Below are 27,676 nucleotides of genomic sequence, written 5' to 3'. Positions count from 1 at the left end.
TTTTTTGTTTTGTTTTATTTTTTTCCTTAGAAAAGAATATTCAGGTGCCTGTTTTTGGCATTCAGATTAACTCAGTGTCAAGACAGGGTCTAACAGTGATAAAATAAGCTATTGATATGTCATGATTTAATAGAAACAATCTTGAATTTATATGCAATTTAAAATACCCTATTTCAAAAGTGCAATTTCAGGATGTTTACTTTCGATTAACAGTCACCAAGAAGAACATTCTGTATTTGCCAAGGGTAGTAATACTGCATCAGAAATATTTCTTGAATATTATGAATGAAGGAGCCACAGAAAACTCAGCATGAAAAGTGACGTCCTGGAGTTCTACTCAGCTAGAATCCCTTCTGCATTCTCAGCAGCAAGCAGGACACTCAGAAAATGCTGACTTTAATTACAAACTTTATTTGTCAATACAATTCACAGTTTATACATGGTGCATTCCACCATATGAACTTTCAGAACAGTTATTGAGGAGATGAGTGTAGCTTTCTTTCTAAAAGAGCCCGACTTTCTAAAATTTTGGTTAGAATTTTTTAAGTTTATAAAAGTACCTTCAACAAGTTTACATAATATTTACATGTCTAGCTTAAATTTAAATTTTGGAAAATAAGCATCTATTTAGATGTTTTTTTTTTTAAAGATCCTGTTTATTTTTTAAGACCCTAATCTGAATGCTGCTTATTCAGATATTTCCACCACTGTCACTCCCCAGAATAAAAGAAATGTTTTGTAATTGTATTTGGGGAAATCATCTTTCTGCATTTTAAAAATTATATATACAATGTACAGCAGATCTAAGTATGAAAATAAACGAGAGTAGCAATCTACTAGGTGCCTGTAATGAGTTTTTTCTGAATCTTGGAAACATCCAAAGAGTTACAGAATATAAAATTCAACTAAAAAGGGTTATCAGCATTTTCTATCTAAAAAAAAAAAAAGCTCCCAAGATTTAAATTGTGCTATAACAGCTTTTCTCTAATGTCAAAGATGAATTATGCCTGCAATCTGCATTTTTTTCCATGTGCAATATATCACAGTGATCCCAGTTTCCACTTCTCCTCTCAAACTCAGTCGCAGCTCCAGAGGGACACCCACACAAGGCTAGGCTGTGCCCAACTCCAGCTACAGCGTCACCTCCCCTGTCTGGCGAAAGTCACCCAGGGAAAGAAAATCGTGTAAGCCTTCCACGTCAAAAAGCAAATAGGTGCTGGCAGTATAATGTTTATTAGCAAATGCCTCGTAACACATTATCGTGCTATCTTCTTTCACACCAATTGTCTTAAATCACCTCCAATACTATCCATGTCTGACAGCTTTCTCCTATCAGATCATATATATATATATTTTTTTTTCTTCCACCTTTAAAAAATGTAGTTATTAAATGATAAATTCCAAATACTGCCAGGAAAAAAGGGACTGTTTGGAGCCACCAATTTTACCGGCCTGGAAATAATTACACTGTGTATATGTACCACTGGTACCTGAGTCAAATAAATACTCAGAGGGACCATCTGTGCACCTCATTTCTTTGCAGTGCCTTTAACGCTAGAATTTCTGAGTGTTGCTTCAATGTCCATCTAATGTGGCATCTATTCCTTCTTCGGGCATCATCACTTCATTTTACACACTGTTTCCAGCAAGGTATGGTATTCAAACGGGAGTTGTGGGATAAAGGGCTGCAGAGGTGAGCCTAGGGGTAGGGCGGGGAAGGAGAAACCATACATTAGCTAGAGGGGTTCTGTTTCTTCGTAAGATAAGGCACTGACAGAAAATTTCTTAGGTAAAAGGCTGCATAAGAATCTCTTGCCATTTACAAAAAGAAATGTTGTCATCCATAAATGGTCCATATCTAGGCTCAGTTAGGTAGACCCTGAAAAGTTAAGGACTGATCCCTCAAAGCTACATTATTACCAGAAACAATTATAATTCATTCTGAGGCCTTATGGCACATTAGGAAAAGAGGGAGGAAAACAGTCTGGGCACAGAAAGGCATCAGACATTGCTTGTTTTATTCCACTTGTCAAAGAACGTGGACCGTTCAACAAGCGTCATCAAAAAGATAGTGCTGGCTCAGGATTCCAAATTCTCTTGATGGTTGATGACCATGATGGGTGTTATCTATTTTGTTTCCCCCTTTGGAGCTCATGCACAATTTAAAAAATGCTACCAGCAACAGTCATTAAAGAGCATACAGAAGTCCTCACCTATGGCTACGCCTAAGGCTCTTCAAAGAGAGGGCTATTTAATGTTCTCAATCACCGCAATCTCCTCGCCTGCACAGTGGGGCGTCAATCCGTTCAAATAGATACTCTCAGTTTTCAGTAAGGGAGGCAGGACGTCCCTCTCGCTGGCCAGGTGATTCACGGACAGGGTCCTCCTGCACGGGGTCAGCTCTTGGTTGTGGTTCCCGGCGAGTTCCGCCGACAGCTTCCGCTTAATGGAGGTGGCGCGCTGGAACTTGTCGTAGATCTCCACGCTCAGGCGCCTCCTGGTCTCCTTGAACTCGGCGGTGACGTTTGCCGTCCACTCAGCGGCGTGGGCTCTGAACTCTCCCACCTGGAGCACGCACGCGGAGAAAACACAGAGAGACACCAACACGACAGTCAGCATTTTGTGTGCCTTCTCTCTCGAGCGTTTTGTGTTTTAAAAAGGAGATCGGAGCCTTTCGAAATACCGGAGGTCTGAGGATTGGTGTGATTACGCACGCGGTGCAGCGTGAGGCTCCGTTTGACATAGATACGGCTCTACAAATTAATCCGTGAATTTAAACCCTCGAAACCGAATTGTATTAGAGGTGCTAGATGTGCCTCTGTCACTGAAGCTTCTGCAGCTGTAAAAAGGCAATCTCTAACTTTTTGAGACGCTGTGGGTTATGTTTTCATCTGTAATTTCCAGAAGTATTTGAACGTAGAAAAGGCAGTCAGACACCGGTAGGAGCAGCAAGACCGAGTAAAAGCCCAGAATGTGAACCCCGGTGACCTGGTTGGTGCCGGTAGCGATGCTGTGTTTGCTTGGGATGCAAACACAGGTTTGAGAGGGCGGAAGTGGTGTGTGCAAGAACTTTGTGTCCAAACCCACACTGGCGTCATCTGGGAATTCTCCGTTTACTAAATGAGCAGTAAAATATTTTGTTTCTGCTTTCAGGGAAAGCAAAGGAAGGAGAGCTGGCAAGCCCACTTTGAGGCCCATTTGGAGACTAAGTCCAAGGTCTAGTTTCTGAATGAACGTTTGCGGAATCGGGGAAGTTACTCAACCCATCCCAGCCGCCGCTTACTCGGGGGTAGGACACGCATCTTCAGGGCACAACCGTCTTCTCTGTATACTGACTGTACTTACTTCCTCCCCCATTCTGATTGTCATTAATGTTTTTACAGAAATGGTCTTACATGAGACACATTGTTTTGCAAATGGCTTTTTTCCCCCACTTAACCAATTTTAGTCATTTGGTCCTAATAGTATCCATTAGTGCTGCCTCACAGTTTGTATCAGCTGATAAAAACAGAGGGGGAGGGGGATGACAACCTCCAGGTCCTGTTCTGTCGCTCACGTTCTGTGTGTCCACAGGCAAGCGATTTTTACCTTTTTTGAACTTCAGGTTCCTTATCTATAAAATAAGGGTAATAATGGTTTCATAGGAGAGATAAGTGATGTGCGTGTGTCTCCTTAAAATATAAAGGACTACAAAATTACTAACTATGACAGTGAGGCTGGTGATGATGTGGCTTGCCAGGGGTACTTTGAGAGCTTAAAGCAGAATACCAGAAACAGATTGAAAAAATGGGACATTTCTCCCTGGAATGTAATTCACAGTTTCTAAGCATCTAGTGGAGACGTGGTCTGAGGTCTCTTGGCAGGTCTCCCCAGAAATGCAACGGATTACCTAACCCTGGGTTACATGGAACTTTAAGCCATGAGGCGCTTTGGACATGTTGAAGACATATGTAAACGATACTACTGAACCGTCGTCCTGGTCAGATGCACTGGGTGATGTACTTCATTAGTCAAAGGAAGGCTAAGGCAAGAGAGTGATTATGTTTATGTTCTGCTCATTTTTACAACTGGGATAATATTTTAAAAACTAATGGTGAATTCAGTATAGAACTCAAAAAACATTTACTCATAATAAAAAGGACTGTCACTAGTAACGCGGGTCTATGTCATGGGATTGTGTAAAATTCTGTATATATGTATAGTGCCTACTATGTGCTGGATGGTGCTCTTTCAAAAATGTTAACTTACTTCATCACCTTGAGGATGGTTCTTTCCCCCATTTGACAGAAGAAACTGAGGCTAGAGAGGTTAAAACACTTAAGACACACAGTAAATATGTGCTGAAGCCAGAATTCAAACTTGGAGGCCTAGCTCCACCATATTATTCTGCCTTGCCAGTAAAATATATATATTTTTTAATTTTTGTAATGTTTATTTATTTTTGAGAGAGAGACAGAGTGTGAGTGGGGGAGGGGCAGAGAGAGAAGGAGACACAGAATCCGAAGCAGACTCCAGGCTCTGAGCTGTCAGCACAGAGCCCGACACGGGGCTTGAACTCCTGAACTACTAGATCGTGACCTGAGCTGAAGTTGGACACTTAACTGACTGAGCCACCCAGGTGCCCTGCCAGTAAAATCTTATTAATTTTAAGGACTAAACGTCTTTTGGAGGAGCATCAGGCAAATTCACATCGTATGGAAATCTATTCCATTGGCAGTTTATATATTAGGGTGAGGATAGTCTGTCACGGTTTCCTAAAGACACTGGGAGAATAAAAGTTTTTCCAGTTCCCGCTCTAGGGCTACTTATGTAAACCAACAGTGGTATCTGTTTCCTCTCTACTGTGCCCTGATTTTTCTATTATTCTTCACGATACTGGACTTGAGGAATGTAGCCACTCAAACTCAAAACTTGAAAGTAAGGAGGAAGAAAAAGAGAAAAATAAAAGAGAGTCCCTCAGAAACCAAACCAAGGCCATCAAAATAATTAGTTATTCCTGTTTCTTAAAAAAATATCCTGACCTTACAGAATTGTCTATAGCAATATAGTCATTATTGATCAAATAACAGTATCCTATAGTCCCGTTTCTGTTAATAAGGATGAAACTGTATATTGAAACTCTGAAGGTGCTCTTTTGTTTCCAAAGAAATTAGAATGTCACATTTATATAAGTAAAATTTTTCTTGATTGAAATGTTAATGCTTGTGGTGTTCTGGAGAATTACAATGAATCCTTATGCACTAAAACATTTTTTGTCTCATTGGATTTTTATAAAAATCTTTCAATCACTTAATCAAATAGTATCTCATCTGCTTAAAACTAAGCAGTCTACACTACTTAGTAACGAAGCAGAGGACCCCAAACGAGCAAAAATAGCTCCTAAAGGATCACAGTGAATGTTCCTGCAGCTTAGGCACTTGACTCAGAGAAGAGGTCTCCCCCCAGATTCCATGTGTCCCGGATTTGTACACGGTGCTCACAGGCCATGTGATCTGATTTACAAGCAAAGGAAGAAAATGGAGTGCTACAGTCACTTGCCCTCTGAACTCTAAGGGAACTGCTCTTACCCTTGTCACTAAATTTACAGTGGACCGTTCTTTGTCCCTGCTCTGCCTGATCTTCACCAAAGGGTTTTGCTGACTACTGCCTCCCTTCCAATCAATCTTTGGTCCTAGTTTCCAAATCAGCACCCTCTCAAGGTGTTGCTTTACCACGTAGGCTAATTCTTCTCAATCACCTTGGGGACTCACTTTCTTTTACCTTTTCCTTGACTATCTTTGTTCCCCAGAGTTCTAGTCTTCTCGTTTTCCCTGGATGATTGTCTCTTTCCAATGGTTTCAATTACCATCTGCCTGCTGATGACTACCAAAATACCTATTTCCAGGTCTAATCCCTGACTGAATTCTGTATCCATACAACTTTCACTTTAGATGACGTCTCGGCATCTCAAACTCAGCCTATCTCCAAATGAAATCATTTAACTTCTCCAACCTGTTCTTAGTTAATTGCTTATCACAGTGAACAGTACCATTAACCACTGCATTTCCCAGGCTGAACTTCAATATAATCCTTTGTTCTTCCTCTCACTCAATCTTATGTCAAATCAGCCTTGAGTTTTCCCAATTTCCCTCTTTTTCTCTCAATTCCTTTCACTTCTCTCTATTCCTGTTGTCAAAACTGTGGTCCTGTCTACCGTTTTGGCCCATCTGTATTGCTTCAGCAGCCTCCTAACCAGTCTTGCTGACTTACGTCCACCTCTCTCAAATGCATTATCCACACAGCAGTTACAGTGAGTTCCCTTTAATAAACACGAATCGATCAGGTACTTTCCCTTGTGTAAAACCATTCAATTGATTCCTGCTTCACTTAGGAGAAAGTCCAAACTCTTTCAAGTGGCTCATATGTTCTAGGGTCTACCTATTTCGGCCTCAATTCTAACCATCATCCTTCTCAAAGTCTATTCTTAGGGGCCATCTTGAACATTTATTTCCTCAAACACACCACTCATTCTTTTGCCTTTATTCATTCACTGGTTATTATTCTCTCTGTTCAGAGTAGTGTTCCCAAGTCCTTCTCTAGTGCCTAGTGCATTTCCTACTCATCCTAAACTAGTCACCCTAGACTGCTTCCCGGAGCCATTCCCTGACCTCCCCCGCCCCGCCCCCAGAGTACATCAGGGTCATTACAGCAGTCTGTACTTCCCTAGCATTACTCTCATCACAATGTATTACAACTATTAGTTTCATTGCTCTCTTGGCTTCATGGTGAGGAAAAGATATGTCTGCTGTAGCCTATTCAGGTTTCCCAGAACACAGAAGAGTGTAGATAGTGGGGATTTAGTAAGGGTTTCTTGGACAAATGAATGAATGAATGGCAGACCAATCAGTCATGTTTGGAAACCAAGCTCCAATAAGAAGAGTGTGCCTCCTGGTTGACTCTGATGGGATAATCCTGTTCCTTTCAGGAGAAAGATACAGCCAGGTCTATTCATAGTAAACGTTCAAAGTATGTGTCCTCAAACTTTTTAGACTTTGTAGAGTCTCCTCACCATTCTAAGAATGGTTCTCAAAGTGAAGAACATCATTTAAATAAAAACCCCTTTAAATCAAAGTAAAAATCAGAAGTCACCATTTTTTGTGCCAATACCTGACTAGACTATCCCAGAACCTGGCTGCAACATCATTATGTATATAACATTTAAAGTTAAAGAAGGGTTAGTGCTTTTGTTTTGGAAGAATCACCAATATCTTCGTCTGCCACTATGAACACTTGCTAAGCATCTAATAGCTTTTCAGGGTAGCAAAGTCTCATGATTACAGAGGTCCAGTATTTGCCTCTTCAGTAGTGGTTCCAAGCCCTAGAATCTTCAGGTTCTCTAAAGTATCTGAAATAATACTAAGGAGGCCCTTGATATGGTAGCAACATAATTTAAAACCAAGCACTTGCCATATTTCAACTTCTTTCAGGGCAATTTACCTAAATCACATAAGATTGACAAGGTGGCCTAAGAAAGATGAAAGTTCACGACTTTAGAAACTTGCAATTTATGAAGTTCACAGGAAGCTCATTTGTAATCATAAGGAGTATTTATCACTCCATTGACTCTAAATCAACCACCGACATGGCAGATTCTTTGAGGGTAAAGATCACTGGCCAATTTCTTATCAAGCTCACCCTTTCTTCCCCCTTCACATTGCAGCTTCTGGGACAATGCTTCGAATAGAGTAATTTAAAGTTTAGTTTTCTCAATCTAGATGGTAAGCTTAATGACAGAAACTATGCATCCTATTTATTTCTTCTTCTCATAAAAGTGCCCAACATGGTAATTTGAACAAACTAGACTCCTGGATGCTTTCTGACCGACTAGTGAGAAATCTGTGGCTGCTGACTGACACAGCCCTCTTCCTGAAAACAGACACTCTCAGGGACTCGCCTATGAAGCTGCTATTTGCATAAGTTCTAGATCAGTGTGTGTTGGTACAGCCTGAAGAGAAAGCAATTTATAAATCAATTTTACTAATCACTAAAATGTTCATATCCTTTGATGAAAGTCAATTCATAGAAATTTATCCTGGACAAGAATTTTTGCCAAAGGGAAAAAATACTATACTTTGAATTGCACAATAATATTGAGATTAGTAAAGGTCATTTAAGAAGCCAGTGTTCATGAGAAGTCCTCAGCTTGAGAAACTATTTTCTCTTATTATGTTGTGTTGAGTAAAGTGATGAAGAAAGTAAAATTATGTCTCTATTTTGATTACAACTATGTAGAATAATGAATGCATATAGGCAAGGGTAGTAGAAACAACAGTATGTAAAAATGGCAAGTGTAGATTTCAACAGTCACATATTGAATGCTTATTATGAAACAGATCCTGGGCTTACTGCTGACTTTCTTGAGTTGCAGAAATTTTTGAGTAGTTTTTTGTTTCCTTTTAAATCTCCCCTTACTGATGTTATAGTACTACCTGTGTAGATTCAGTGTCTAGCATACCCAGCCCTGAAAAAAGCTTGTGAGGGCAGAGTTCTCTATGGAATGCTTTTTATTTGCTCAACACATGTACCAGAATTGGATTGCAGTTGCCACTGGGAGTTTTTCTCAGCCAGACATCAAAGAAAAAAATATACCTTGCAGGAATCTTTAAAGTTACAAAGAAAAAAATGCCTGAGAATCAGTAAGATGTAAAGGCAGCCTCCAGAAGGGGAGAAAATATTTGCCAATCCTATTATCTGATAAGAGGTTAATATCCAAAATATATAAAGAACTTCTACAACTCAATAGCAAAAAAACAAGCAATCTGATGAAAATAATAGGCAGAGGATCTGAATAGACATTTTTCCAAAGAAGATACATAGAGCCCCAGCACGTACATGAGGTGTTCAACATCACCCATCATCAGGGAAATGCAATTCAAAACCACCACGAGATATCCCCTCACACCTGTTAGAACAGCGAGTATAAAAAAGAAGTAACAAGCTTTGGCCAGGATGTGGAGAAAAGGCAACCCTTGTGCACTGTTGGTGGGACTGCAAATTGCTGCAACCACTCTGAAAAATAGTATGTGGGTTCCTCAAAAAATTAAAAATAGAACTAGCATATGATACAGCAATTCCACTTCTCAGCATTTATCCAAAGAAAATGAAACCACTTGCTCAAAAAGATATACGCACCCTCATGTTCACTGCAGTATTATTTGCAAGAGCCAAGACATGGAAACAACCTAAGTGTCCATCGATGGATGAATGGATAAAGAAACTGTGGTGTATATATAAATATATTCAGTCATAAAAAATGAGATCTTGCCATATGCAACAACATAGATGGAACTTGAAGGCATTATGCTAAGTGAAATAAGTCAGAGGAAGACAAATATCATATAATCATATGATCTCATTCACATGTGGAATCTTACACACACACACACACACACACACACACACACACTAAGCTCACAGATAACAGAAGAGACTAGTGGTTGCCACAGGCAGGAATAGCAGGGTGGGCAAAATGGGTGAAAGGAATTTAAATGTACAAACTTCCAGTTATAAATAAGTCATGGGGATATAATGTACAGCATGGCAACTATAATTAATAACACCATACTGCATATTTGAAAGTTGCTAAGAGAGTAGATCTTAAGAGTTCTCACCAATAAGATTAAAAAATTCTGTAACTATGTATGGTGATGGACCGGTGGTGATCATTTTGCAATATATACAAATACTGAATCGTTATTTAGTATACACGAAAGTAATGTCATGTTGTATGTCAATTATACCTCAAATAAAGAAATTAAAAAATAAAATATTCTTAAAAAGACGGAGAATGTTTGAATCACTACTTCTGAATCTTTACCTTGTTTACTAAAGTATAATCCATTACACTTTACATCTAGGTGTGATGACTTTCATATTTATTAGTGATTTCACTTCTGAAAGTTTCCTTGTCTCTACCCCAGGTCAGTCTTCACCAGAATAGTCTTTCCTGGTAACAGAAAGTGTAATGACCTAAAGAGAATGGTCAGTGTTCTAAGTTTGAAATTTTTTTTTAAAATTTCAGGTCTTTTAAATGTTTGGTCTTTATCAACTGCATTTCTAAGGTTATTTTCCTTCAAGCAACTCTGCAAAATACCAGCTACATTTTTTTTTATTTTATTTTTTTTATTTTTTCAAGAGAGTAAAGCTGATTCGTGAGGAGCAGTAATGCCTTATACTTTCTTTTCCCTTCTGCTCTGTGTCTGAGCCATGCTTCTGTGACAGGAAGACACAATCCTAGCCTGACTTTTGATAAGAGAATAGATTCCAGGGTGCAGGTGTCCTCTCACAAGGCAAAAGTCACTGTCTCTTCATCGGCTGGGGTTCCCTGAAAAATTGCTGTTGAATATTAACTAATATGCAAGGGGTCCTACAATTTTATTTTTTAAAAATGTTTATTTATTTTGAGAAGGGGGGAGGGGCAGAGAGAGGAAGAGAGAGAAACCCGTGCAGGCTCTGTGCTGTCAGCACGGGGGGCTCTATAATTTTAAACCATGCTGTTCATGAGTCCTGTTTTTTTTTTTATAAAATTCAACAATCACCATGGGGTTAAATCTTATTTCATTTTAATCTGCTGCTTAATTTATCAAATGAACTTGTGAAATCCCTCCAATTTAGAATAATTCTAACCTGAATTATTTATTTACCTTAACTCTCTATTTCACTTTGACCGAACAAGTCTTTAGCCCTTCCATACATTTCCATTCAGCTGGAAAACCTAGCGTTCTCTGCTTTAGCTTTTCACCCAGAATCATAACTATCCTACTTTCCCATCGACCCATTAGCTTTGAAATTCTACAGCATCCTTTATAGAGTTTTTGGTTTTCAGATCATTAATAGTAATAAAAAGTTGCTCATGTTCTAAATTGTCCATTTCCAAAGATTGAATATCTCAGCGACATTTTTTCCCCCAATTAGTTGCAGGCAGCTGCTCTAGAGTGGAGATTTGTGGTACAATTTGGAAAGTCGGCAACAGTGGCTCCACTAGTCCTCTGTGTTAAGGTAGCAATTCAAATTTCCTTTCCTTCACATCGCTTTCCACCAGTCACTTTCCTTGAATGACTCCCTTCCAGTCTCAGGTCATGAACAAGGCCAATTTTTGCAGTTCTACAATCTTTGCTAGTCAGTTTCTCCCTACAGACCTTACCCTACCTTATCTCTATTTTCTATTCTAATTGGTTTTTTCTTTCCATGTGTGCTCAATTAACTATGAATAATAATCACTCATTATAGGTAAGCCAGTCCCTTTCATAGAGTCATAACTAGATGAGGAATTTCTATCTGAAACTCTGTAAGGTTTTTGTAAGTTTTTTTTCCAATTAACAAAAGCCAACTCAACTACTGGATAATACTTGGAAGAACTTCAACTTTTCTTAAAAAAAACATTTTTTAGGGGCGCCTGGGTGGCTCCGTCAGTGAAGCGTCCCACTCTTGGTTTCAGCTCAGGCCATGATCTCATAGTTTGTAAGACTGAGTCTCCTATCAGGCTCTGAAGGTGCGGAGGCTGCTTGGGATTGTCTCTTTCTCCCTGTGTCTCTGTCCCTCCTGCTCTCACACTCTCTCAAAATAAACTAAAAACCCCCAACATTTTTTAATGCGCAGATCTAACAATTGATTTTTTAAAAGTTTTTGCTTAAGTTTCAGTTAATCCACATAGAGTGTAGTGTTCGTTTAGGTGTACAATATAGTGATTCAACACCTCCATACAACACCCAGTGCTCATCACAAGTGCCCTCCTTCATCCCCATCACCTATTTCACACCCCTCCTCCCCCTGGGAACCATCAGTTTGTTCTCTATAGTTAAGTCTGTTTCCTGGTTTGTCTCTCCCTGTCTCTTTTCTTTTTCCCTTGTTCATTGGTTTTGTTTCTTAAATTCCACATGAGTGAAATCATATGGTATTTCTCTTTCTCTGACTGACTTATTTCACTTAGCGTAATACTCTCGCTCCATCACGTCGTTGCAAGTGGCAAGATTTCATTCTTTTTTATGGCTAATATTCAGTTGTACTGCTTTGACATGGTAGGGTAACATGGCCAGAGACCTTTCTCCCTGAAGGATGGCTTCCAAAGAATCTAAAGCCAAGTTGAGCATTTAGGATTTAATGGCCATTTTGTCGTCTTCACCAGGAATAAGACTAAAGAGGTTTTTCTTGTCTTTCTCCAATGCATTTTCCTGCTCTTTGACAGTGGGATGTTAATTTCTTTTTCTCAGTGTTCAAACAATATATCTTAAAGACATGAGGGAAATTAAAAACTAAAAGCAAGTAGCTGAGTTGAAAACTTTCTTCTGGTTAAATTTGTGAAAAAAATTTAAAGATTACTTTGCATTCCAATTTCAGAGGTTGCCTAGCCTGTAATTCTTGACAGTTATTATTAATTCATTTTCTGAAGTATTGACATTTCATCGTATTGTTGAACTGCACTGTTAAAAAGACCAAAGTACGGGGCGCCTGGGTGGCGCAGTCGGTTAAGCGTCCGACTTCAGCCAGGTCACGATCTCGCGGTCCGTGAGTTCCAGCCCCGCGTCAGGCTCTGGGCTGATGGCTCGGAGCCTGGAGCCTGTTTCCGATGCTGTGTCTCCCTCTCTCTCTGCCCCTCCCCCGTTCATGCTCTGTTTCTCTCTGTCCCAAAAATAAATAAAAAACGTTGATAAAAAGACCAAAGTAGTCTCTTTACCAACCAGGGTAAAACAAACAAACACAACTGAAAGGATTACTAAGTGTCACGTTATCTTCACGGAATGGCACATGATGTTTTTCTCTGGTTTTCAGTAAAGTATATGTAATATTCATAATGCCTCTTTAATATAAACTACTTTTTTTAGTTAGCAATTTCACCAGTTCTTTTTTAAAAAAAATTAATGTTTATTTTTGAGAGAGAGAGAAAGGGAGAGAAAAAGAAAGAATGAGTGGCGGAAGGGCAGAGAGAGAGGGAGACACAGAATCTGAGGCAGGCTCCAGGCTCTGAGCTGTCAGCACAGAGCCCGATGCAGGGCTTGAACCCACGAACCGTGAGATCATGAACTGAGCCTAAGTTGGATGCTTAACCGACTGAGCCACCTAGGTGCCCTTCTCCAATTCTTTTTTTTTTTTTTTTAATTTTTTTTCAACGTTTTTTATTTATTTTTGGGACAGAGAGAGACAGAGCATGAACGGGGGAGGGGCAGAGAGAGAGGGAGACACAGAATCGGAAACAGGCTCCAGGCTCTGAGGGGTCAGCACAGAGCCCGACACGGGGCTCGAACTCACGGACCGCGAGGTCATGACCTGAGCCGAAGTCGGCCGCTTAACCGACTGAGCCACCCAGGCGCCCCAAGATAGGGATATTAAAATTCATGAAACAATATAAAATAATTTATGTACTTTTTTCCAAAATATCACATACGACTCAATTAGCTAGATATTTGTCTGTCACTACAATGTAGAAACTCTGTGATGGGGTGGGGGTGATGGTGGGGAATCCTGTATTTGTTGTTTTCTTAAAGGTATCTCGCTGTGTGAAAAATAACCAGTCAAAAGTAAAAACTGAATGAAGGGGTGATGGAACTTTATAAGCATTTGCCACAAAATCAACTCATTACATGCTTAATAAAATAAAAGCATTGACTGAGGTTTTCAAAACTCTTTCAAGAAACCTGGATTTAAGAGTAGATTCCTTATAACAAAAGGAATTTCATATAGAAATACAAGACCTGTCCACTAAAAAAATGTTTTTGCTTCCTTTCATCTTTTGTTTTCCTTATTATTATTTTTAAAAAATTTAATGTTTATTTATCTTTGAGAGAGAGACAGAGTGAGAGTGGGAGAGGGGCAGAGAGAGAAGACACAGAATCCAATACAGGCTCCAGGCTCTGAGCTGTCAGCATGGGGCTTGAACTCCCAAACCACGAGATCATGACCTGAGCCAAGGTCAGACGCTTAACCCACTGAGACACCCTGGTGGCTTCCCTTCTTAAGCAGCTCAGCCCTCCAGGAATTAGGGGAAGCAGACTAGGGAGTCGGCAGGGTGGTGGCATTGGGGAAGGGAGCCACAGCGCCTTAGTAGCATGTCAGAGTTAGATCGGCATGAAGGGAGCACCTGCACAAGGGTGGCAGCCAGATATGGGGTGTCAGAGCCAAAGAGGGATGGAGGGCACAACCCACACAAGGGAGGCCCAGATATAGTGCTGGAGACCAAGCAGGGTGGGGAGGGCACTCCTGAAGGGTTGGGGGTGGGACAGCAGACAGAATAATAAAGAGGTGAGGATTTCACTGTAGAGAAAGGAATTACAAATATAAAAAAGCAGAAAATTAGAACGACCTCTTATGTCAGATTGGAACTGGGGTGTCATTTTTTTCTGCAATTATTTTTAATTTAGGTATAACTGACATATGGTTATATTAATTTCGGGTGTACAATGTAATGATTTGATATTTGTATATATTGCAAAATGATCACCATAGTCCAATTAACATCCTCATGGTTTTCAAGATGCACAGATAGATATAGAATAGATAGAGGGGCACCTTGGTGGCTCAGTCGGTTAAGCGTCCGACTTCGGCTCAGGTCACGATCTCACAGTTTGTGAGTTCAAGCCTCGCATCAGGCTCTGTGCTGACAGCTTGGAGACTGGAGCCGCTTCAGATTCTGTGTCTCCCTCTCTCTCTGCCCCTCCCCCACTCATGCTCTGTCTCTGTCTCTCTCTCTCTCTCTCCAAAATAAACATTAAAAAATTTAAAAAAGCTAAAATATGTGTATGCATGAATATATAATGTATTCTTTAGCTCTGTCTATTCAGAGTGCCTGGAAACAGTAACAACGCCATTAAAAGCATCCAAATCTCTATTTCTAAATGTCATTACCCACTAAAAGAAACCATGGTTCCTTGGAGAAATGAATGATTCTGAGGCCATGGCAGAGAACTTTTAAGCCAACTCTAGGACGTATTATTGTGCCAGAAAGTAAAGAATTACTCAAAGGATAACGGGGATTCACCCAAAGACACAGAAGACAGCTTGCAGGGGCTACTGCTGGCCAAGTCTGGGACTACTTGGGGGTCAAAATACATGATGTTTGTAACAGGTGATAGCTCATGGATTACAGCAGCTTCACATAAACGCATAGAAACATAGATACATACATAAAGAAGAGTTTGAGGATGAAAGGGACAACCATAAAATCTCAAAGTACTTCCCCATATGTATTAATTACACAGGGAGAGGAATAATTATATAGCTGAGAAGCATGGCAGACACTGCTTTCTGTGATCTTGGTTAACATCCGAAAAATGGGACAATCAAAATTGTGTGGAGTGAGGGTGGAGTGAGAAGAGCTTGTTCATGTGCTATTTAGATTTATACTGGGTATCAATTACTGTAATACTTATATTTCACTGGTGTACTTTACAAAATATATCATAGTTGTAGTTGAAAGTCAGTGTTTAAGTTCACTGACAATTATATCCTTTAAAATTATTCAACGCAAGGGGCGCCTGGGTGGCGCAGTCGGTTGAGCGTCCGACTTCAGCCAGGTCACGATCTCGCGTGAGTTCGAGCCCCGCGTCGGGCTCTGGGCTGATGGCTCAGAGCCTGGAGCCTGTTTCCGATTCTGTGTCTCCCTCTCTCTGCCCCTCCCCCGTTCATGCTCTGTCTCTCTCTGTCCCAAAAATAAATAAATGTTGAAAAAAAAAAAACAATTAAAAAAAATATGCATGGACAGACCTCACTTTTCAAAATCCTCTCAGGGAGTTCACACACACAGTGTGAGGACTACTGCTCTGAACCAATGCTTTGCAACCATGGTGTTGGCCAGCAATGGGCAAAGGTTTTCTCCTCCCACCCACACCCTTCTCCTCCAAAGACACAAGTTGTGGCTCACTTATTTATTCTCCACATCACCTTTCCCTATTCCTCTATCCCAGAGTTTTATGAAAAGAATGTAAATATTTTGGTACTTTTAACATGATTGATTTAGGACGTGTTACCCAACCATGAGCTTCGGGGACTGCATGGAACTCTTGCAACTATACATACACTATGAGGATTTGTGCATTTAAAAAAAAAACAAGTTTATATTTGAGAGAGAGAGCACAAGCAGGGGAGAGGCAGAGAGAGAAAGAAACACACACAGAATCTGAAGCAGGCTCCAGGCTCTGAGCTGTCAGCACAGAGCCTGACACGGGGCTCGAACTCACAAACTGAGAGACTATGACCTAAGCCCAAGTTGGACGCTTAACCAACTGAGTAACCCAGGCACCTCGATTTGTGCATTTTTTTTTACTAGGGAAGGGAATCAGAATTCTTTGCAAACTCTCAAAGAGTATGTGACCCAGAAAAGGTTATGAACCCCTGCTATTTGAAGCAAATTCAACATTGATGTTTATAAAAGTGGAAGACCACTCCTATGTTTCATAGGTTTCATTTTGTGTACTGTTTTATCTCAACTGCTTAGCCCAGTATAGGCACATTGTAGACACTTAATAAATCTCTGTCAAATAAATATCTCAGGAACCAAAGGAATCTGGGGATGTCACAAGGAGGTTGGCAGATAACAGAGAAAAGGATGGTAAAGAGTATTATGGGAGAATGCCGTAAATTTCAAACATGGAGCTTCATGATGCAAAGGCCCATTGGATTGTGTTGGGAGAAAAGCTACTGCCCTCATAGTGCTTACTGGGTGAGAGAGACAATAATTTCACAAATAAATACATAATTACAAATCACTATCAAGTGTAGTTATGCCAAAGTAAGGAACATGATGAAAGCATATAAGGAGAAGGAATAATTAGACTGGATGGGTTGAATGGGTGTCTAGAGAGATACGATAATTGATCTGAGATCATCCCTGTAGTTAGCAAGGTGATGAGTGTGGAGAAGAGCGGTCAATGCCAGGGCAGAGCATGTGGGAAGGGAAGGGAGTGGAAGGGAAGGGAAGAAAGGGACACATGTGGAAAAGAGGACACGTGTGAAAAAGAGCTTGGTGCAGTCAGAGAACTGAAAGAAGGCCCATGTGGCTCAATTCTAACAAATCTACAAGATGAGGCTTTGAGAGGGCCCAAATTATGCATGACCACAGAAGTCATGTTAATTCAAAGATGTTGAACTTATTCTCAGAGCAAAGCGGGACAATCGAAGAATTTGAAGCAGAGAATAACAACGTCAAGTTTGGGTTTTGGTTTCTATGTATACACCACATGTGTTGACAAAAAAGTCCTGGGAATGCAGACAAAATAAGATTTCGACTTTTATTTATTTTTCTTAGGCTTCTACTAATATTTAATATTTTGAACGCCACAAGTGCTCTCGCTTGGTCCCTGTGGTCCATGGAAGAATGATGAGGAAAGAGCAGGATTTCGATGATGGGCAGGTTGGCAGGGGCCCCCTCACTTCATTGTTGTCAGTGTATTCTGGTGTATTGGAATTTACAGGCTATGGGCTATCGGCAATGGGGTTATAAAATCAAAATCTTTACATTGTAGGATTTCTGTAATGCTAAGTAATAAGATGGGATGTAGCCATTAAAATCTTAGGCACTAACACACTGTTACCTTGTGGCATAACACTTAAAGATCACTTATGCATTTTTTTCTTAAAGTTTGATGAGCCACTCTGCGATGACAAATGTTTTCTGTAGTGAACTTAACTTTTTGTTAGTGAACTTTTTGTCAGAGAACTTGACTATATGGTAGTTAGTTTGAAACAAAAAACTCATCTGCTCTGTCCCTTTAGGGGATACTAAGATGTATATAAAATATAAAAAAATATAAATTAAAAAAAATTTTTTTTAAATGTTTATCCATCTTTGAGAGTGAGAGAGACAGAGAATGAGTGGGGGAGGGACAGAGAGAGAGAGAGAGAGGGAGGGAGACGCTGAATTCAAAGCAGACTCCAGGCTCTGAGCTGTCAGCACAGAGCCCAACGTGGGGCTCGAACCCACGAACTATGAGATGGTGGCCTGAGACGAAGTCAGATGCTCAACCGACTGAGCCACCCAGGTGCCCTAAAAATATAAAAAAAAATTTTAAATGTGTACAATGGAAGAAGAATTTTTTTCAGTAGGTGTTTGGAAATGTTATTGTTATATGTGTCCCCCCAAATAGGGTGCTAATTATCACATGTCTTAAAATTCTAGTAAGCTTGGAAGAAGGGTTTTTCAAACTGTTGAAGTCTCCCAAAGGGTTTCAGTGGATATTCAACACAGACTGACCTTAAAAATAACCATTTGACATCAGTACCGATGGCCATTTCCTAGCTCAAGAAAGCCATTTGTACAATTTGTGAAATGATACTGAAAAATGAGTCCAGTGTTCCACAGGCAAAATAAAAAATGTACTTCTTTCATTTAGATCTATGTGAATTACCTTTTTCAGGCATGACCACCATTAAATCAAGAATCAAAATAAACTGCACTATGCAGTAGAATTAGGAATTACCCTAATGTGGAGTGTTAAATCCAGATCTGAGAAAGCATGGGAACATACAAATCGTACTGTTCTCATTATTAATAATTTTGAGTGAAAGCAAAAAGGTTTTTGTATTATCAGTAAACACAATGAAAATATTTTAAGGTGACTTCCTTTTCATCTTCTAACATTTCTACCTTTGCATGTGTTTTATGCTTTAATTAAAAATTTTTTTTAATTTATTCGTTTTGAGAGAGAGAGAGAGAGCTGGGAGGGACAGACAGAGAGAGAGAGAGAGGGAGAGAGAGAATCCCAAGCAGGTTCTGTACTGTTAGCACAGAACCTGACATGGGGCCTGAACTCACGAATCTACAAGATCATGACCTGAGCTGAAATCAAGAGTTGGATGCTTAACCGACTGAGCCACCCAGGCGCCCCAACATTTCTACCTTTGCATGTGTTTTAAGTATATGTGTAATATATTGGTACAGGAACACAGGAGTACATGTATGTAACTTATAAGTAAATGTGCATATGGTAGAGGCACATGCTCAATGTCTTTTGCAAATAATGACTCACGGTAAACCTTTTGGAGACCACTGGAGAAAGGAAATGTATCACTGGGAGGTGGAGAGGGAAGCCAGACACCTAGGTAGGGTGCTGCAGTTGAGGGGCATCAGGCAGGCTAATATGGTGGCTTTGGAGCTAGAGAGACAGCAGAGAAAAGCACTGATGTGTTTTGATGATACTATCCCTAGAACTTGTGATGTATGAACTGCGGGGGCGAGGAGGAATAAAGTATCCAGGGGGATGAAACAGATTTTGGCATGAGCAAACGAACAGGTTTCAAGTGAGATTTACGGAGAACTGAAACATGAGAGAAGGATATTTGGGGGAAGGGCATATCACAATCCCACGTGGGTCATGTGGAATTTGAGATGGTAAGTACGTAGTGAATGATAAAGTATCCCTTGGGCTGCAGCTTTTTCCACCATACTGGGGGGATTCCAATCTGCATGTGAATGACTCACTGAGCGCAACAGTCTCACTAAACTCTACCTCTACCATTCCCAGATCTATAACCTTTGCTGTAGGTCAGTGCCCATTCAAATATCCCTGTCCTGGACCTAACCTTTGCCCCAACTCCCATCTCTCTTGCTCTTTACTCTCTGACCCCCATTATTCTAAACTGTGATTCCTCTTTTTCCTGTTGTAGCTATTCCCCATGAAGCATCACTTCTATACTCTCCCAGCACCTCAAAATCCCCTCAACACTATTTGTTACATACTTTGATAGCCATGCATTCTACCGTGGCTACTGTTTCTAATCTATCACGTTTCCTATTAGACGGTGGTCACTGAAGCCTGAGACTGTGACTAACTGTGTCATCTTTCTCTCTCCAGACCCGATCTGTACCAGAAACACAGGGGCCTCCCCACAGAGCTTTAAAACACTAAACTGTGCAGAGAATATTAACTACTTTTTCTTTAAGCTATTTAACCTAAGTCTATCAAACTATGTAAATCACACACATCAATGCCCAAAACTCGGGGTCAGTTGGTAAACTAAAGGTGATTGTTTTAAAATGTAAAGCTATTAAATTAATTTCAAAGTCATGAAATGTAACAATATTGGCAATTTTATTCTAAGCAGTGCCAGATAGGTATTTTTTTCCTTTGGTGGTCAAAGGAAAAAGTTACGCTTCTGGGGCTAAACCAGTCTCTGATCAGGCACGTTACGGGAATCACTGTCAGTGCCAGTTACTGGTTTGCTGCTGGAGACTGGTACAGCGTGAAAAAAATGACGAAAAGTTGAGTAATAAAGAAGTGAGAAGAGAACAAGTCTTCATTTTGTTGTTCTTTTTTGGTGTTATTTTCAGAGGTTAATGCATTTATCTCTGAGTGTATTCTCTATCAGTTTTAAAACATCTTCCTCATATTTAAACAATGCAAAATGGAACGTGAGAGAAAATGTGTAGTATGGTCTAAGCAGAACCAAGATAGTTATGTTTCTAACTTCTTTTTCAAAAGGGAAATTTCTCTCATAGAGTAAACTCTCCTACGTACAATTGCATGGGTGTGGACGGTGGACATTTCGGGACGTCTTCAGAAATAACTGATGATCCATGTATAGATGTTCACGTCGACACATCAGACGAAAGGCAGAGGTAGCAACAGAAATATAAAACTCAAAGATATTCTCCAAAAATGGCTTCAGATAAGGGAAAGAGTAAGTAATTTACACATTTGTGTATTATGCAATACACACTGTGAATTTACACATTTATTTCACAGTCTTTGCGGTTTGCCTTTTACTCTTCACTGTTCTAACTCCTTGAAATGATACCGATTAAGGACACTAAATTTTTAGAAGTTAAAACCCAACCGATATCATTAGCGCAGAAGCAGCTTTGTTTGAAAACAGGTTACTGCCAGAGATTCTTAGTCTATATTCTGTAATTAGTCATAATCCAAACTCTGATCTTAGTCTATACACTTCAGATGCAGCCAGTGTGATCTGAGATGTGTTGTCAGTGTTAAACACAGAACCAGATACGGAAATTTTATCACAAAAAATGTAAAATATCTCATTCAGAAGTTTTACATTATTCCACATTCACATATCAAAGTGATACCAGTTTGAATACATTGGGTCAAATAAAATATATTACGAAAAATAATTTCGGGGAGCCTAGGTGGCTCAGTCGCTTAGACGTCTGACTTGGTTTCAGCTCAGGTCATGATCTCATGATGCTGGAGTTTGAGCCTCACATCTGTCAGCGCAGAGCCTGCTTGGGATTCTCCCTCTCCCTCTCTCTCTGCCTCTCCCCTGTGCTCTCTCTCAAAATAAATACACATGAAAAAAAATTAAGAAAAAAATTTCATTTAAAAAAAATTTTTTTTAGTGAGCTTGTTAGAAAATTTCAAGTTACATATGTGGCTTGCATTTGTGCTTTGCACACATTTCTATCGTATAGTCTGGTCCATGGAATTTCCTTTCATTGCCATCTTTAAACTGTATTACAAAGAATCATGCTTTTATTCTTTTTTAAAAAATTTTAGATACAGAGAGAGAGAGAGAGAAAGAGAGAGCGCGCATGAGTCGGGAGGGGGCAGAGGGCAAAAGATAGAATCTTAAGCAGGCTCGATGCTCACCTCGGAGCCTGGCAGATGGGGCTCGATCCCACAACCCTGGGATCCTGACCTGAGTCAAAATCAAGAGTCAGACGCTCAACCGACTGAGCCACCAGATGCCTCAAGAATCATGCTTTTATTCGTAAATGAATGTGTAAAACAAACATTTAGGATAAAAAAATAAAGGTGGTCGTGTAGTTTTGGAAAACTGCAAAACTAGAATTCTTCCTTCATTCTCTAACAAGTAAAGGAGCAGAGAGGGTCTAATAATGCAGCGTTCTCTGCACACGAAGCAAGTGTTCACAGCTGCCTTTCCCAAACCCGATCTAGCATTGCCAAATCAGCTCTACAGAAATGTGTTTGCTGTGCAGGACATGCTGTCTTAAAAGTATGACACTGTGTTTCAGTTAATGTGGCCAAACTGTAAAGCTGTTCCTTAAGAAACAGGAGGAAAAATGGGGCGCCTGGGTGGCTCAGTTGGTTGAGCGTCCAACTTCGGCTCAGATCATGATCTCGCAGCTCATGAGTTCGAGCTCCGCGTCAGGCTCTGTGCTGACGGTTCAGAGCCTGGAGCCTGCTTTGCATTCTGTGTCTCCCTCTCTCTCTGCCCTCCCTGACTCACTCTCTCTCTCTTGCTCTCTGTCTCAAAAATAAACATTAAAAAAATTTTAAAAATATATACAAAAAAGAAGCAGGAGGAAAAGACAGAAAATAAAAGGAGCGATGGAAATATTGTGACAGAAAGGCACAGCTCGTCTCTCACCCCAGAAGAGTGCAGGGGATTACCCGGAGTACTGTGCATACAGATCAGAAGTGCTGCACACTTGTCTCCCCGGGTGTACCCACTGATGGCTTATGGATTTAGAATTTAGGGAAAAACAAGACCACTGAATGCAAGAATAAAACATAGGAAGGATCCACTGTGAAAGGAAAGTCACAAAGCTGTCATTTAATATCCCTTAAATGAACGTTCTAAAGAGTCTGTGGGAAGGCAGCATGATGGGTACGAATACCGATTGCTGGTGGCAGTCGGGGCCTTCCAAAGCGTCTACTCAGACCCCATAAAAAGTTAAGGAACTCTACCAAGAACCCGTTCTTTTCCACTGCTAATCTTGGGCAGGCTGACTTTCATCTACAACATTTAGGATATCACCTTATGCTTTAGAGAACACGATTTGACCCACTTTATCCATTTAATAGAGAGTTGTGTTATAATGCGTCTCTCTTATACCTTGGTCTGGTTATTTTATGAAGCCTGTATTACATCAAACGCTAAAAAGGCAAGGAATATTCAAGAAGGTGAGAAAAGGAAGGGGAAAAGCAATGACAAACCCAAATGCCTCTCCAGGCACCTTGCCAGCATTAGAGTTGATATTGACTAAGGAAACCTTGCTTCATTCCCACTCACATTAAATACTCAGGGAAGGTGGGGGTGGTTGGAGGGGTGGGGAGGTGGGGTGGAGTGGGAGGTGGGGGTTGGTGGTGGTGGAACTTTTTGCCTGGGTCTGATTTTAATGTCTTGCGGGATCATAACAAAGCTGTTGAAGGTTTAAACTACTCCCAAGTCCCCCTCTCACTAGCTTCTTTATCTTCCTTTCCTTCAGATGTAAAGTTGGTTGCCTGTGCATTTTAAATAATGGAGGGTGGCAACTACCAGGAAAAGAGAAGAGGGAAGTAACCAATTCATTTTCCTTTAGTTTAAAAAAATCTCTTCGGGGCGCCTGGGTGGCTCAGTCGGTTGGGCGACCGACTTCAGCTCAGGTCGTGATCTCGCGATTTGTAGATTCGAGCCCCGCGTTGGGCTCTATGCTGACAGCTCAGAGCCTGGAGCCTGCTTCAGATTCTGTGTCTCCCTCTCCTCCTTGTGCTCTGTCTCTCACTGTCTCTCAAAAATAAATAAACGTTAAAATAAAAAAAAAAAATCTCTTCAAATTGTCATATTGTCCACCAGGGGACAAGCCATACATGTGGCTGTGTTGTGAGACAAAATGCCCACTACTTGAGAGCTTGAGTAAATGCAAGAATATCATGCCACCCATGGATGTCAAAAGTGGGCAAATGCGAAGTATCTGTAAGAGTAAGCAGGGTCAAAGAAGTGATGACATAGACACACACACCTAAGGTTGTTTCTGGCTCAGCTGGCAGTGAAATTAAGACTCATGCAAAGACCCGCAAATCAACAGCAGGAGAAATATGTCAAACATAGAATATTCGTCAATATTAAATTCCAGAACTTTGACATTTCCCCAGAAGTTTTGAAACACTTTTGAGTCATGTGCTTTCAACTTACAGAGCCTACACTTTGGTTCATAAGAAGCGAGGATTTGGCGAGCTAGGGGTTCCAGAGGCCGCTTCAAATTTATATTTCAACACTTCCTCTATTTTAAGGAGGTATTATTTCATAAGATGCAGCTTTGCCATGTGACTATTGAATAACAGCCATCATTTATAGTAATTCTGTAGCTTCCAACATTTGTAAAATTGGGGGGACTATTTTTAAGATGGAATCTGCCTATTTATATAAGAATCCTCTACCTTGCCCTTTTTCATTGAGCCTCCTACAAAAAAACCCGCTAATGATGGCATCACTCGCGCTGCAACGAAAAGACTGCACGAAGCACATGAGCTTCCCAGTGGTCAAATGCAGGATAACACAACCTTTTCTATCTTGGATATAAAAGTGCATAAAGCATTTTTGAAGCCAGCATCCATCTCATCACTTCAGAAGAAAGAATGACCTCTAGAGGTCATATCACTCCAGGCATGGCTGCATTGGCCAAGGAACAAGTCAGAATGAACTAGCTTATAAGTAGTTAATTAGCACTACCATTAACATATAGTCACCAAATGCACCTGACGAAATCTCTAACATAAAGAATACAGACACTTTTTGGTTCCAAGTCTCTTGGGAAGGACCTCTGGGGGACCAGGCATAGTGACACCAGAACACCTGTGAGCATGACCTCCTGGGCCTCCAATTGATGGCATCCATCTTCTCAGAAGACCCCTGCCCCAAGTTTTGCCCTTAAAAATCCTCACATGCAAGCCATCAGGGAGTTTAGGACTTTTGAGCATTAGCGCCCTGTCTCCTGGGTTGTGGGACACCAATGAATAGTTTATCTTTCTTCACTGAAAATGCTCGGTGTCAGTCTTTATGGCGTGCTGCACATTAGGTGGACAAACTTATTTAGTCTGGTTAGATTTTCGTATTTAGATAGGCTTTAAACTACATGACACCGTGGGGCGCCTGGGGGGCTCAGTTGGTTAAGCATCCAACTTCGGCTCAGGTCATGATCTCGTGGTTCATGAGTTCGAGCCCTGCAGTCAGGCTCTGTGCTGACAACTCAGAGCCTGGAGCCTGCTTCGGATTCTGTGTCTCCCTCTCTCTCTGCCCCTCCCCCACTCACACTCTGTCTCTCTCTCTCAATAAATAAACATTAAAAAAAAGTTTTTTTTTTAAAACTACATGTCATCTCAAAGCCAGGAACACTTTTCCTCCAGTCAAGCAGCCATTTCCAAATGTTTCTCTCTCAAATTATAAAAACTGTACATATTTTATTTTCCATGTAGTCATTCATGAGGCACAAATATAAAATATATAATTTAGCATGTCAGTGCCAGAAATGGTATCAGTGTTTTGAGGATCTTTTAGTGTGTAATTTTTTTTCTTTTTTTCTTGCTTTCTACTTATTTATTTATTTATTTATTTATTTAAAAAATTTTTTTTTCAACGTTTATTTTTGGGACAGAGAGAGACAGAGCATGAACGGGGGAGGGGCAGAGAGAGAGGGAGACACAGAATCGGAAACAGGCTCCAGGCTCCGAGCCATCAGCCCAGAGCCCGACGCGGGGCTCGAACTCCCGGACCGCGAGATCGTGACCTGGCTGAAGTCGGACGCTTAACCGACTGCGCCACCCAGGCGCCCCATCTTGCTTTCTACTTTTTTAAAAGTAGGATTCATGCCCAGCATGGAGCCCATTGTGGGGTTTGAACTCATGACTCTGAGATCAAGACCTGATCTGAGATCAAGAGTTGGATGCTTGACTGACTGAGCCACCCAGGCGCCCCCTAGTGTGTAAAATTATTGAGGGGAGAGGAAGTGGTACTACTTCTTTCCCAAAGCTGCTCATTCGGAATTCCCAAGCAGATGAAATAGAATCTCAGACACACCATTTCCAATCAAGAATATTCCTGTTAGTTCCAATGTGAGACGAAAACCTGTGCTATTTGAAATTAACAACTATTTTGAAGCCAGCATCTTCAGAAGTTTTCTAATTAAAAAAAAAACAGTAGATTATTTCGCATCATGCATTAGAGGTAACTATATTTTCCACTTGGGGATATTGGAAAACACAGAGATTCGTCTTTTACAACTCCATATTAAATTACTTTCATGTTAAGAAAACAATTTCTCTAAGTACCCTCTTCACTTTATCCAGTACTCTTATTATGTGTATTGTCCTCTAGGTCTGTTGGGCACAAATCCCCTTTCCTGCCTGCATTTTTCTTCACTTATGCACGTATTTCACTTTTCAAATAAAATAAATGACCTTCAAATCGGCAAGTTTGCAATTTTACGTGGCATAGAAAAGATAAAAATATTCAAGTCTTCTGGAAAAATTCCTGGTGCTTAAAATAAAATCAACTGCCTGTAAGCAATATTTCATATGGGGTGGGGATGGGAGTGGAAGGTACTCTCTAAGAGAGCAGCAGAAAATAATAAGGATCAATTATTTTAGAATAAAACAAAACAGGGGCACCTGGGTGGCTCAGCTGTTTAAGCGGCCAACTCTTGGTTTTGGCTCAGGTCACGATCTCACGGTTTTGTGAGTGAGAGCCCTGCATCAGGCTCTGCGCTCGCAACGTGGCACCTGCTTGGGATTCTCTCTCCCCCTCTCTCTGTGCCTTCCCCGCTCGTGCTGTCTCTGTCTCTCTCAAATAAATAAACTTAAAACAACATTAAAAAAATAAAACAAAACAAACTACCATAAAGGTACTAAAATTGCCAAGAATCTTCCTGTCATAAATCCATCACATCAGGAATAAAAATGAAATTTTCCTGACATTTGTTGGCAGATAGAGACTAACTTTTGAACTAGCTTCTAGCTTGATAGTATCAAACTTCAGACTGCATCTTACAGTAATTGCTCAAGTTTTTTTTTTACTGAAATATGAATAGTTTTAGCCCATTGAAACTTCTAAGTAGCTTATATGTCAAGCTATTTAATTATGAAATTAACCACCCCTTAAGTATTAATTATACCTTATTTGTATCTACAAGCAATGATAAAATGAACAAGAACCACCAAAGTAAGAATACCTTGGTTCTACCGAAAATTTAAGAAATGAACTAAATTAAAACATGATTTGACAGAGTGAAATAACTGAGGAAGTACAAGATATGCTAATACTGAAAGTAAGCATGAAAAAGAAACTCCTTGAGTTATTTTAGATTTCTCCATATTTTTCTGGATTTTGAATTCTACCCCTTCCTCTAGAATCTGAACCATTGATTTATCTCTATAATTTTCATTCATTGAACTCAACAAGCATTTATTGAGTGTCTACTATATGCCAAGAACTGTTCTACCTGATTCTGATGAAGTAAAATAACACAAGTTCCTTCTCTTAAGAACAAAACCTTCTAGGATAAGAATCAGGAAATAAACAATGAAATCTAATAAATGAGTACATCACATAGAATGCTAGATCTTGGTAATTATAATGAAAAAATAGAGCAGGGTAAGGAGAATCAAGAGTGCTAGGGGTAGAGGGATTTCAGCTTTCACTAGGATGGTCAAGGCGTAGGCCTCCTTGACAAAATGGTATGTGATAAAAAAATGAATGTTCTCTCCCACAGATTACTGCTGTAGCACTTTTGATGTCTAAAAGCAGAAAGATTACTAAAGCCAAAGATTAAAAAAAAATCATTGAACAAATTCTTAGTTAAATTAAACTATCAAGCATTCCTGTAATACTGTTTTCTCTTTAATACGTGATAGTACGGGAAAGATGCTGAATGGAGGGGTAGTATTGCAGGGGAGTGGGTTTTTTTTTTTTTTAATTTTTTTTTTCAACTTTTTTTTGTTTTATTTTTGGGACAGAGAGAGACAGAGCATGAACG

At 40.2% G+C, this 27,676-nt stretch overlaps 1 protein-coding gene across 3 annotated transcripts in view; it reads right to left on the bottom strand.

Annotated features, from left to right (window-relative positions):
• Window positions 1-391: 391 nt before the first annotated feature.
• Window positions 392-27,676, bottom strand: part of KCNK2 (potassium two pore domain channel subfamily K member 2) — a 197,287-nt gene continuing 170,002 nt past the window's right edge. For all 3 annotated transcript variants that reach the window (XM_086694816.1, XM_086694817.1, XM_025921068.2), the window contains exon 7: window positions 392-2,565. In XM_086694816.1, coding sequence (XP_086550942.1) covers window positions 2,248-2,565 — 318 coding nt within the window. In that variant the 3' untranslated portion in view covers window positions 392-2,247. The remainder of the gene's footprint in view (window positions 2,566-27,676) is intronic.

This window comes from Puma concolor, chromosome E4, assembly GCF_028749965.1.
Source record: "Puma concolor isolate L17-30 chromosome E4, mPumCon1.1.hap2, whole genome shotgun sequence".
NCBI classification, from domain to species: domain Eukaryota; kingdom Metazoa; phylum Chordata; class Mammalia; order Carnivora; family Felidae; genus Puma; species Puma concolor.
The sequence above is the reverse complement of the archived record's forward strand: the minus strand, read 5'-3'. Positions and strand labels throughout refer to the sequence as shown.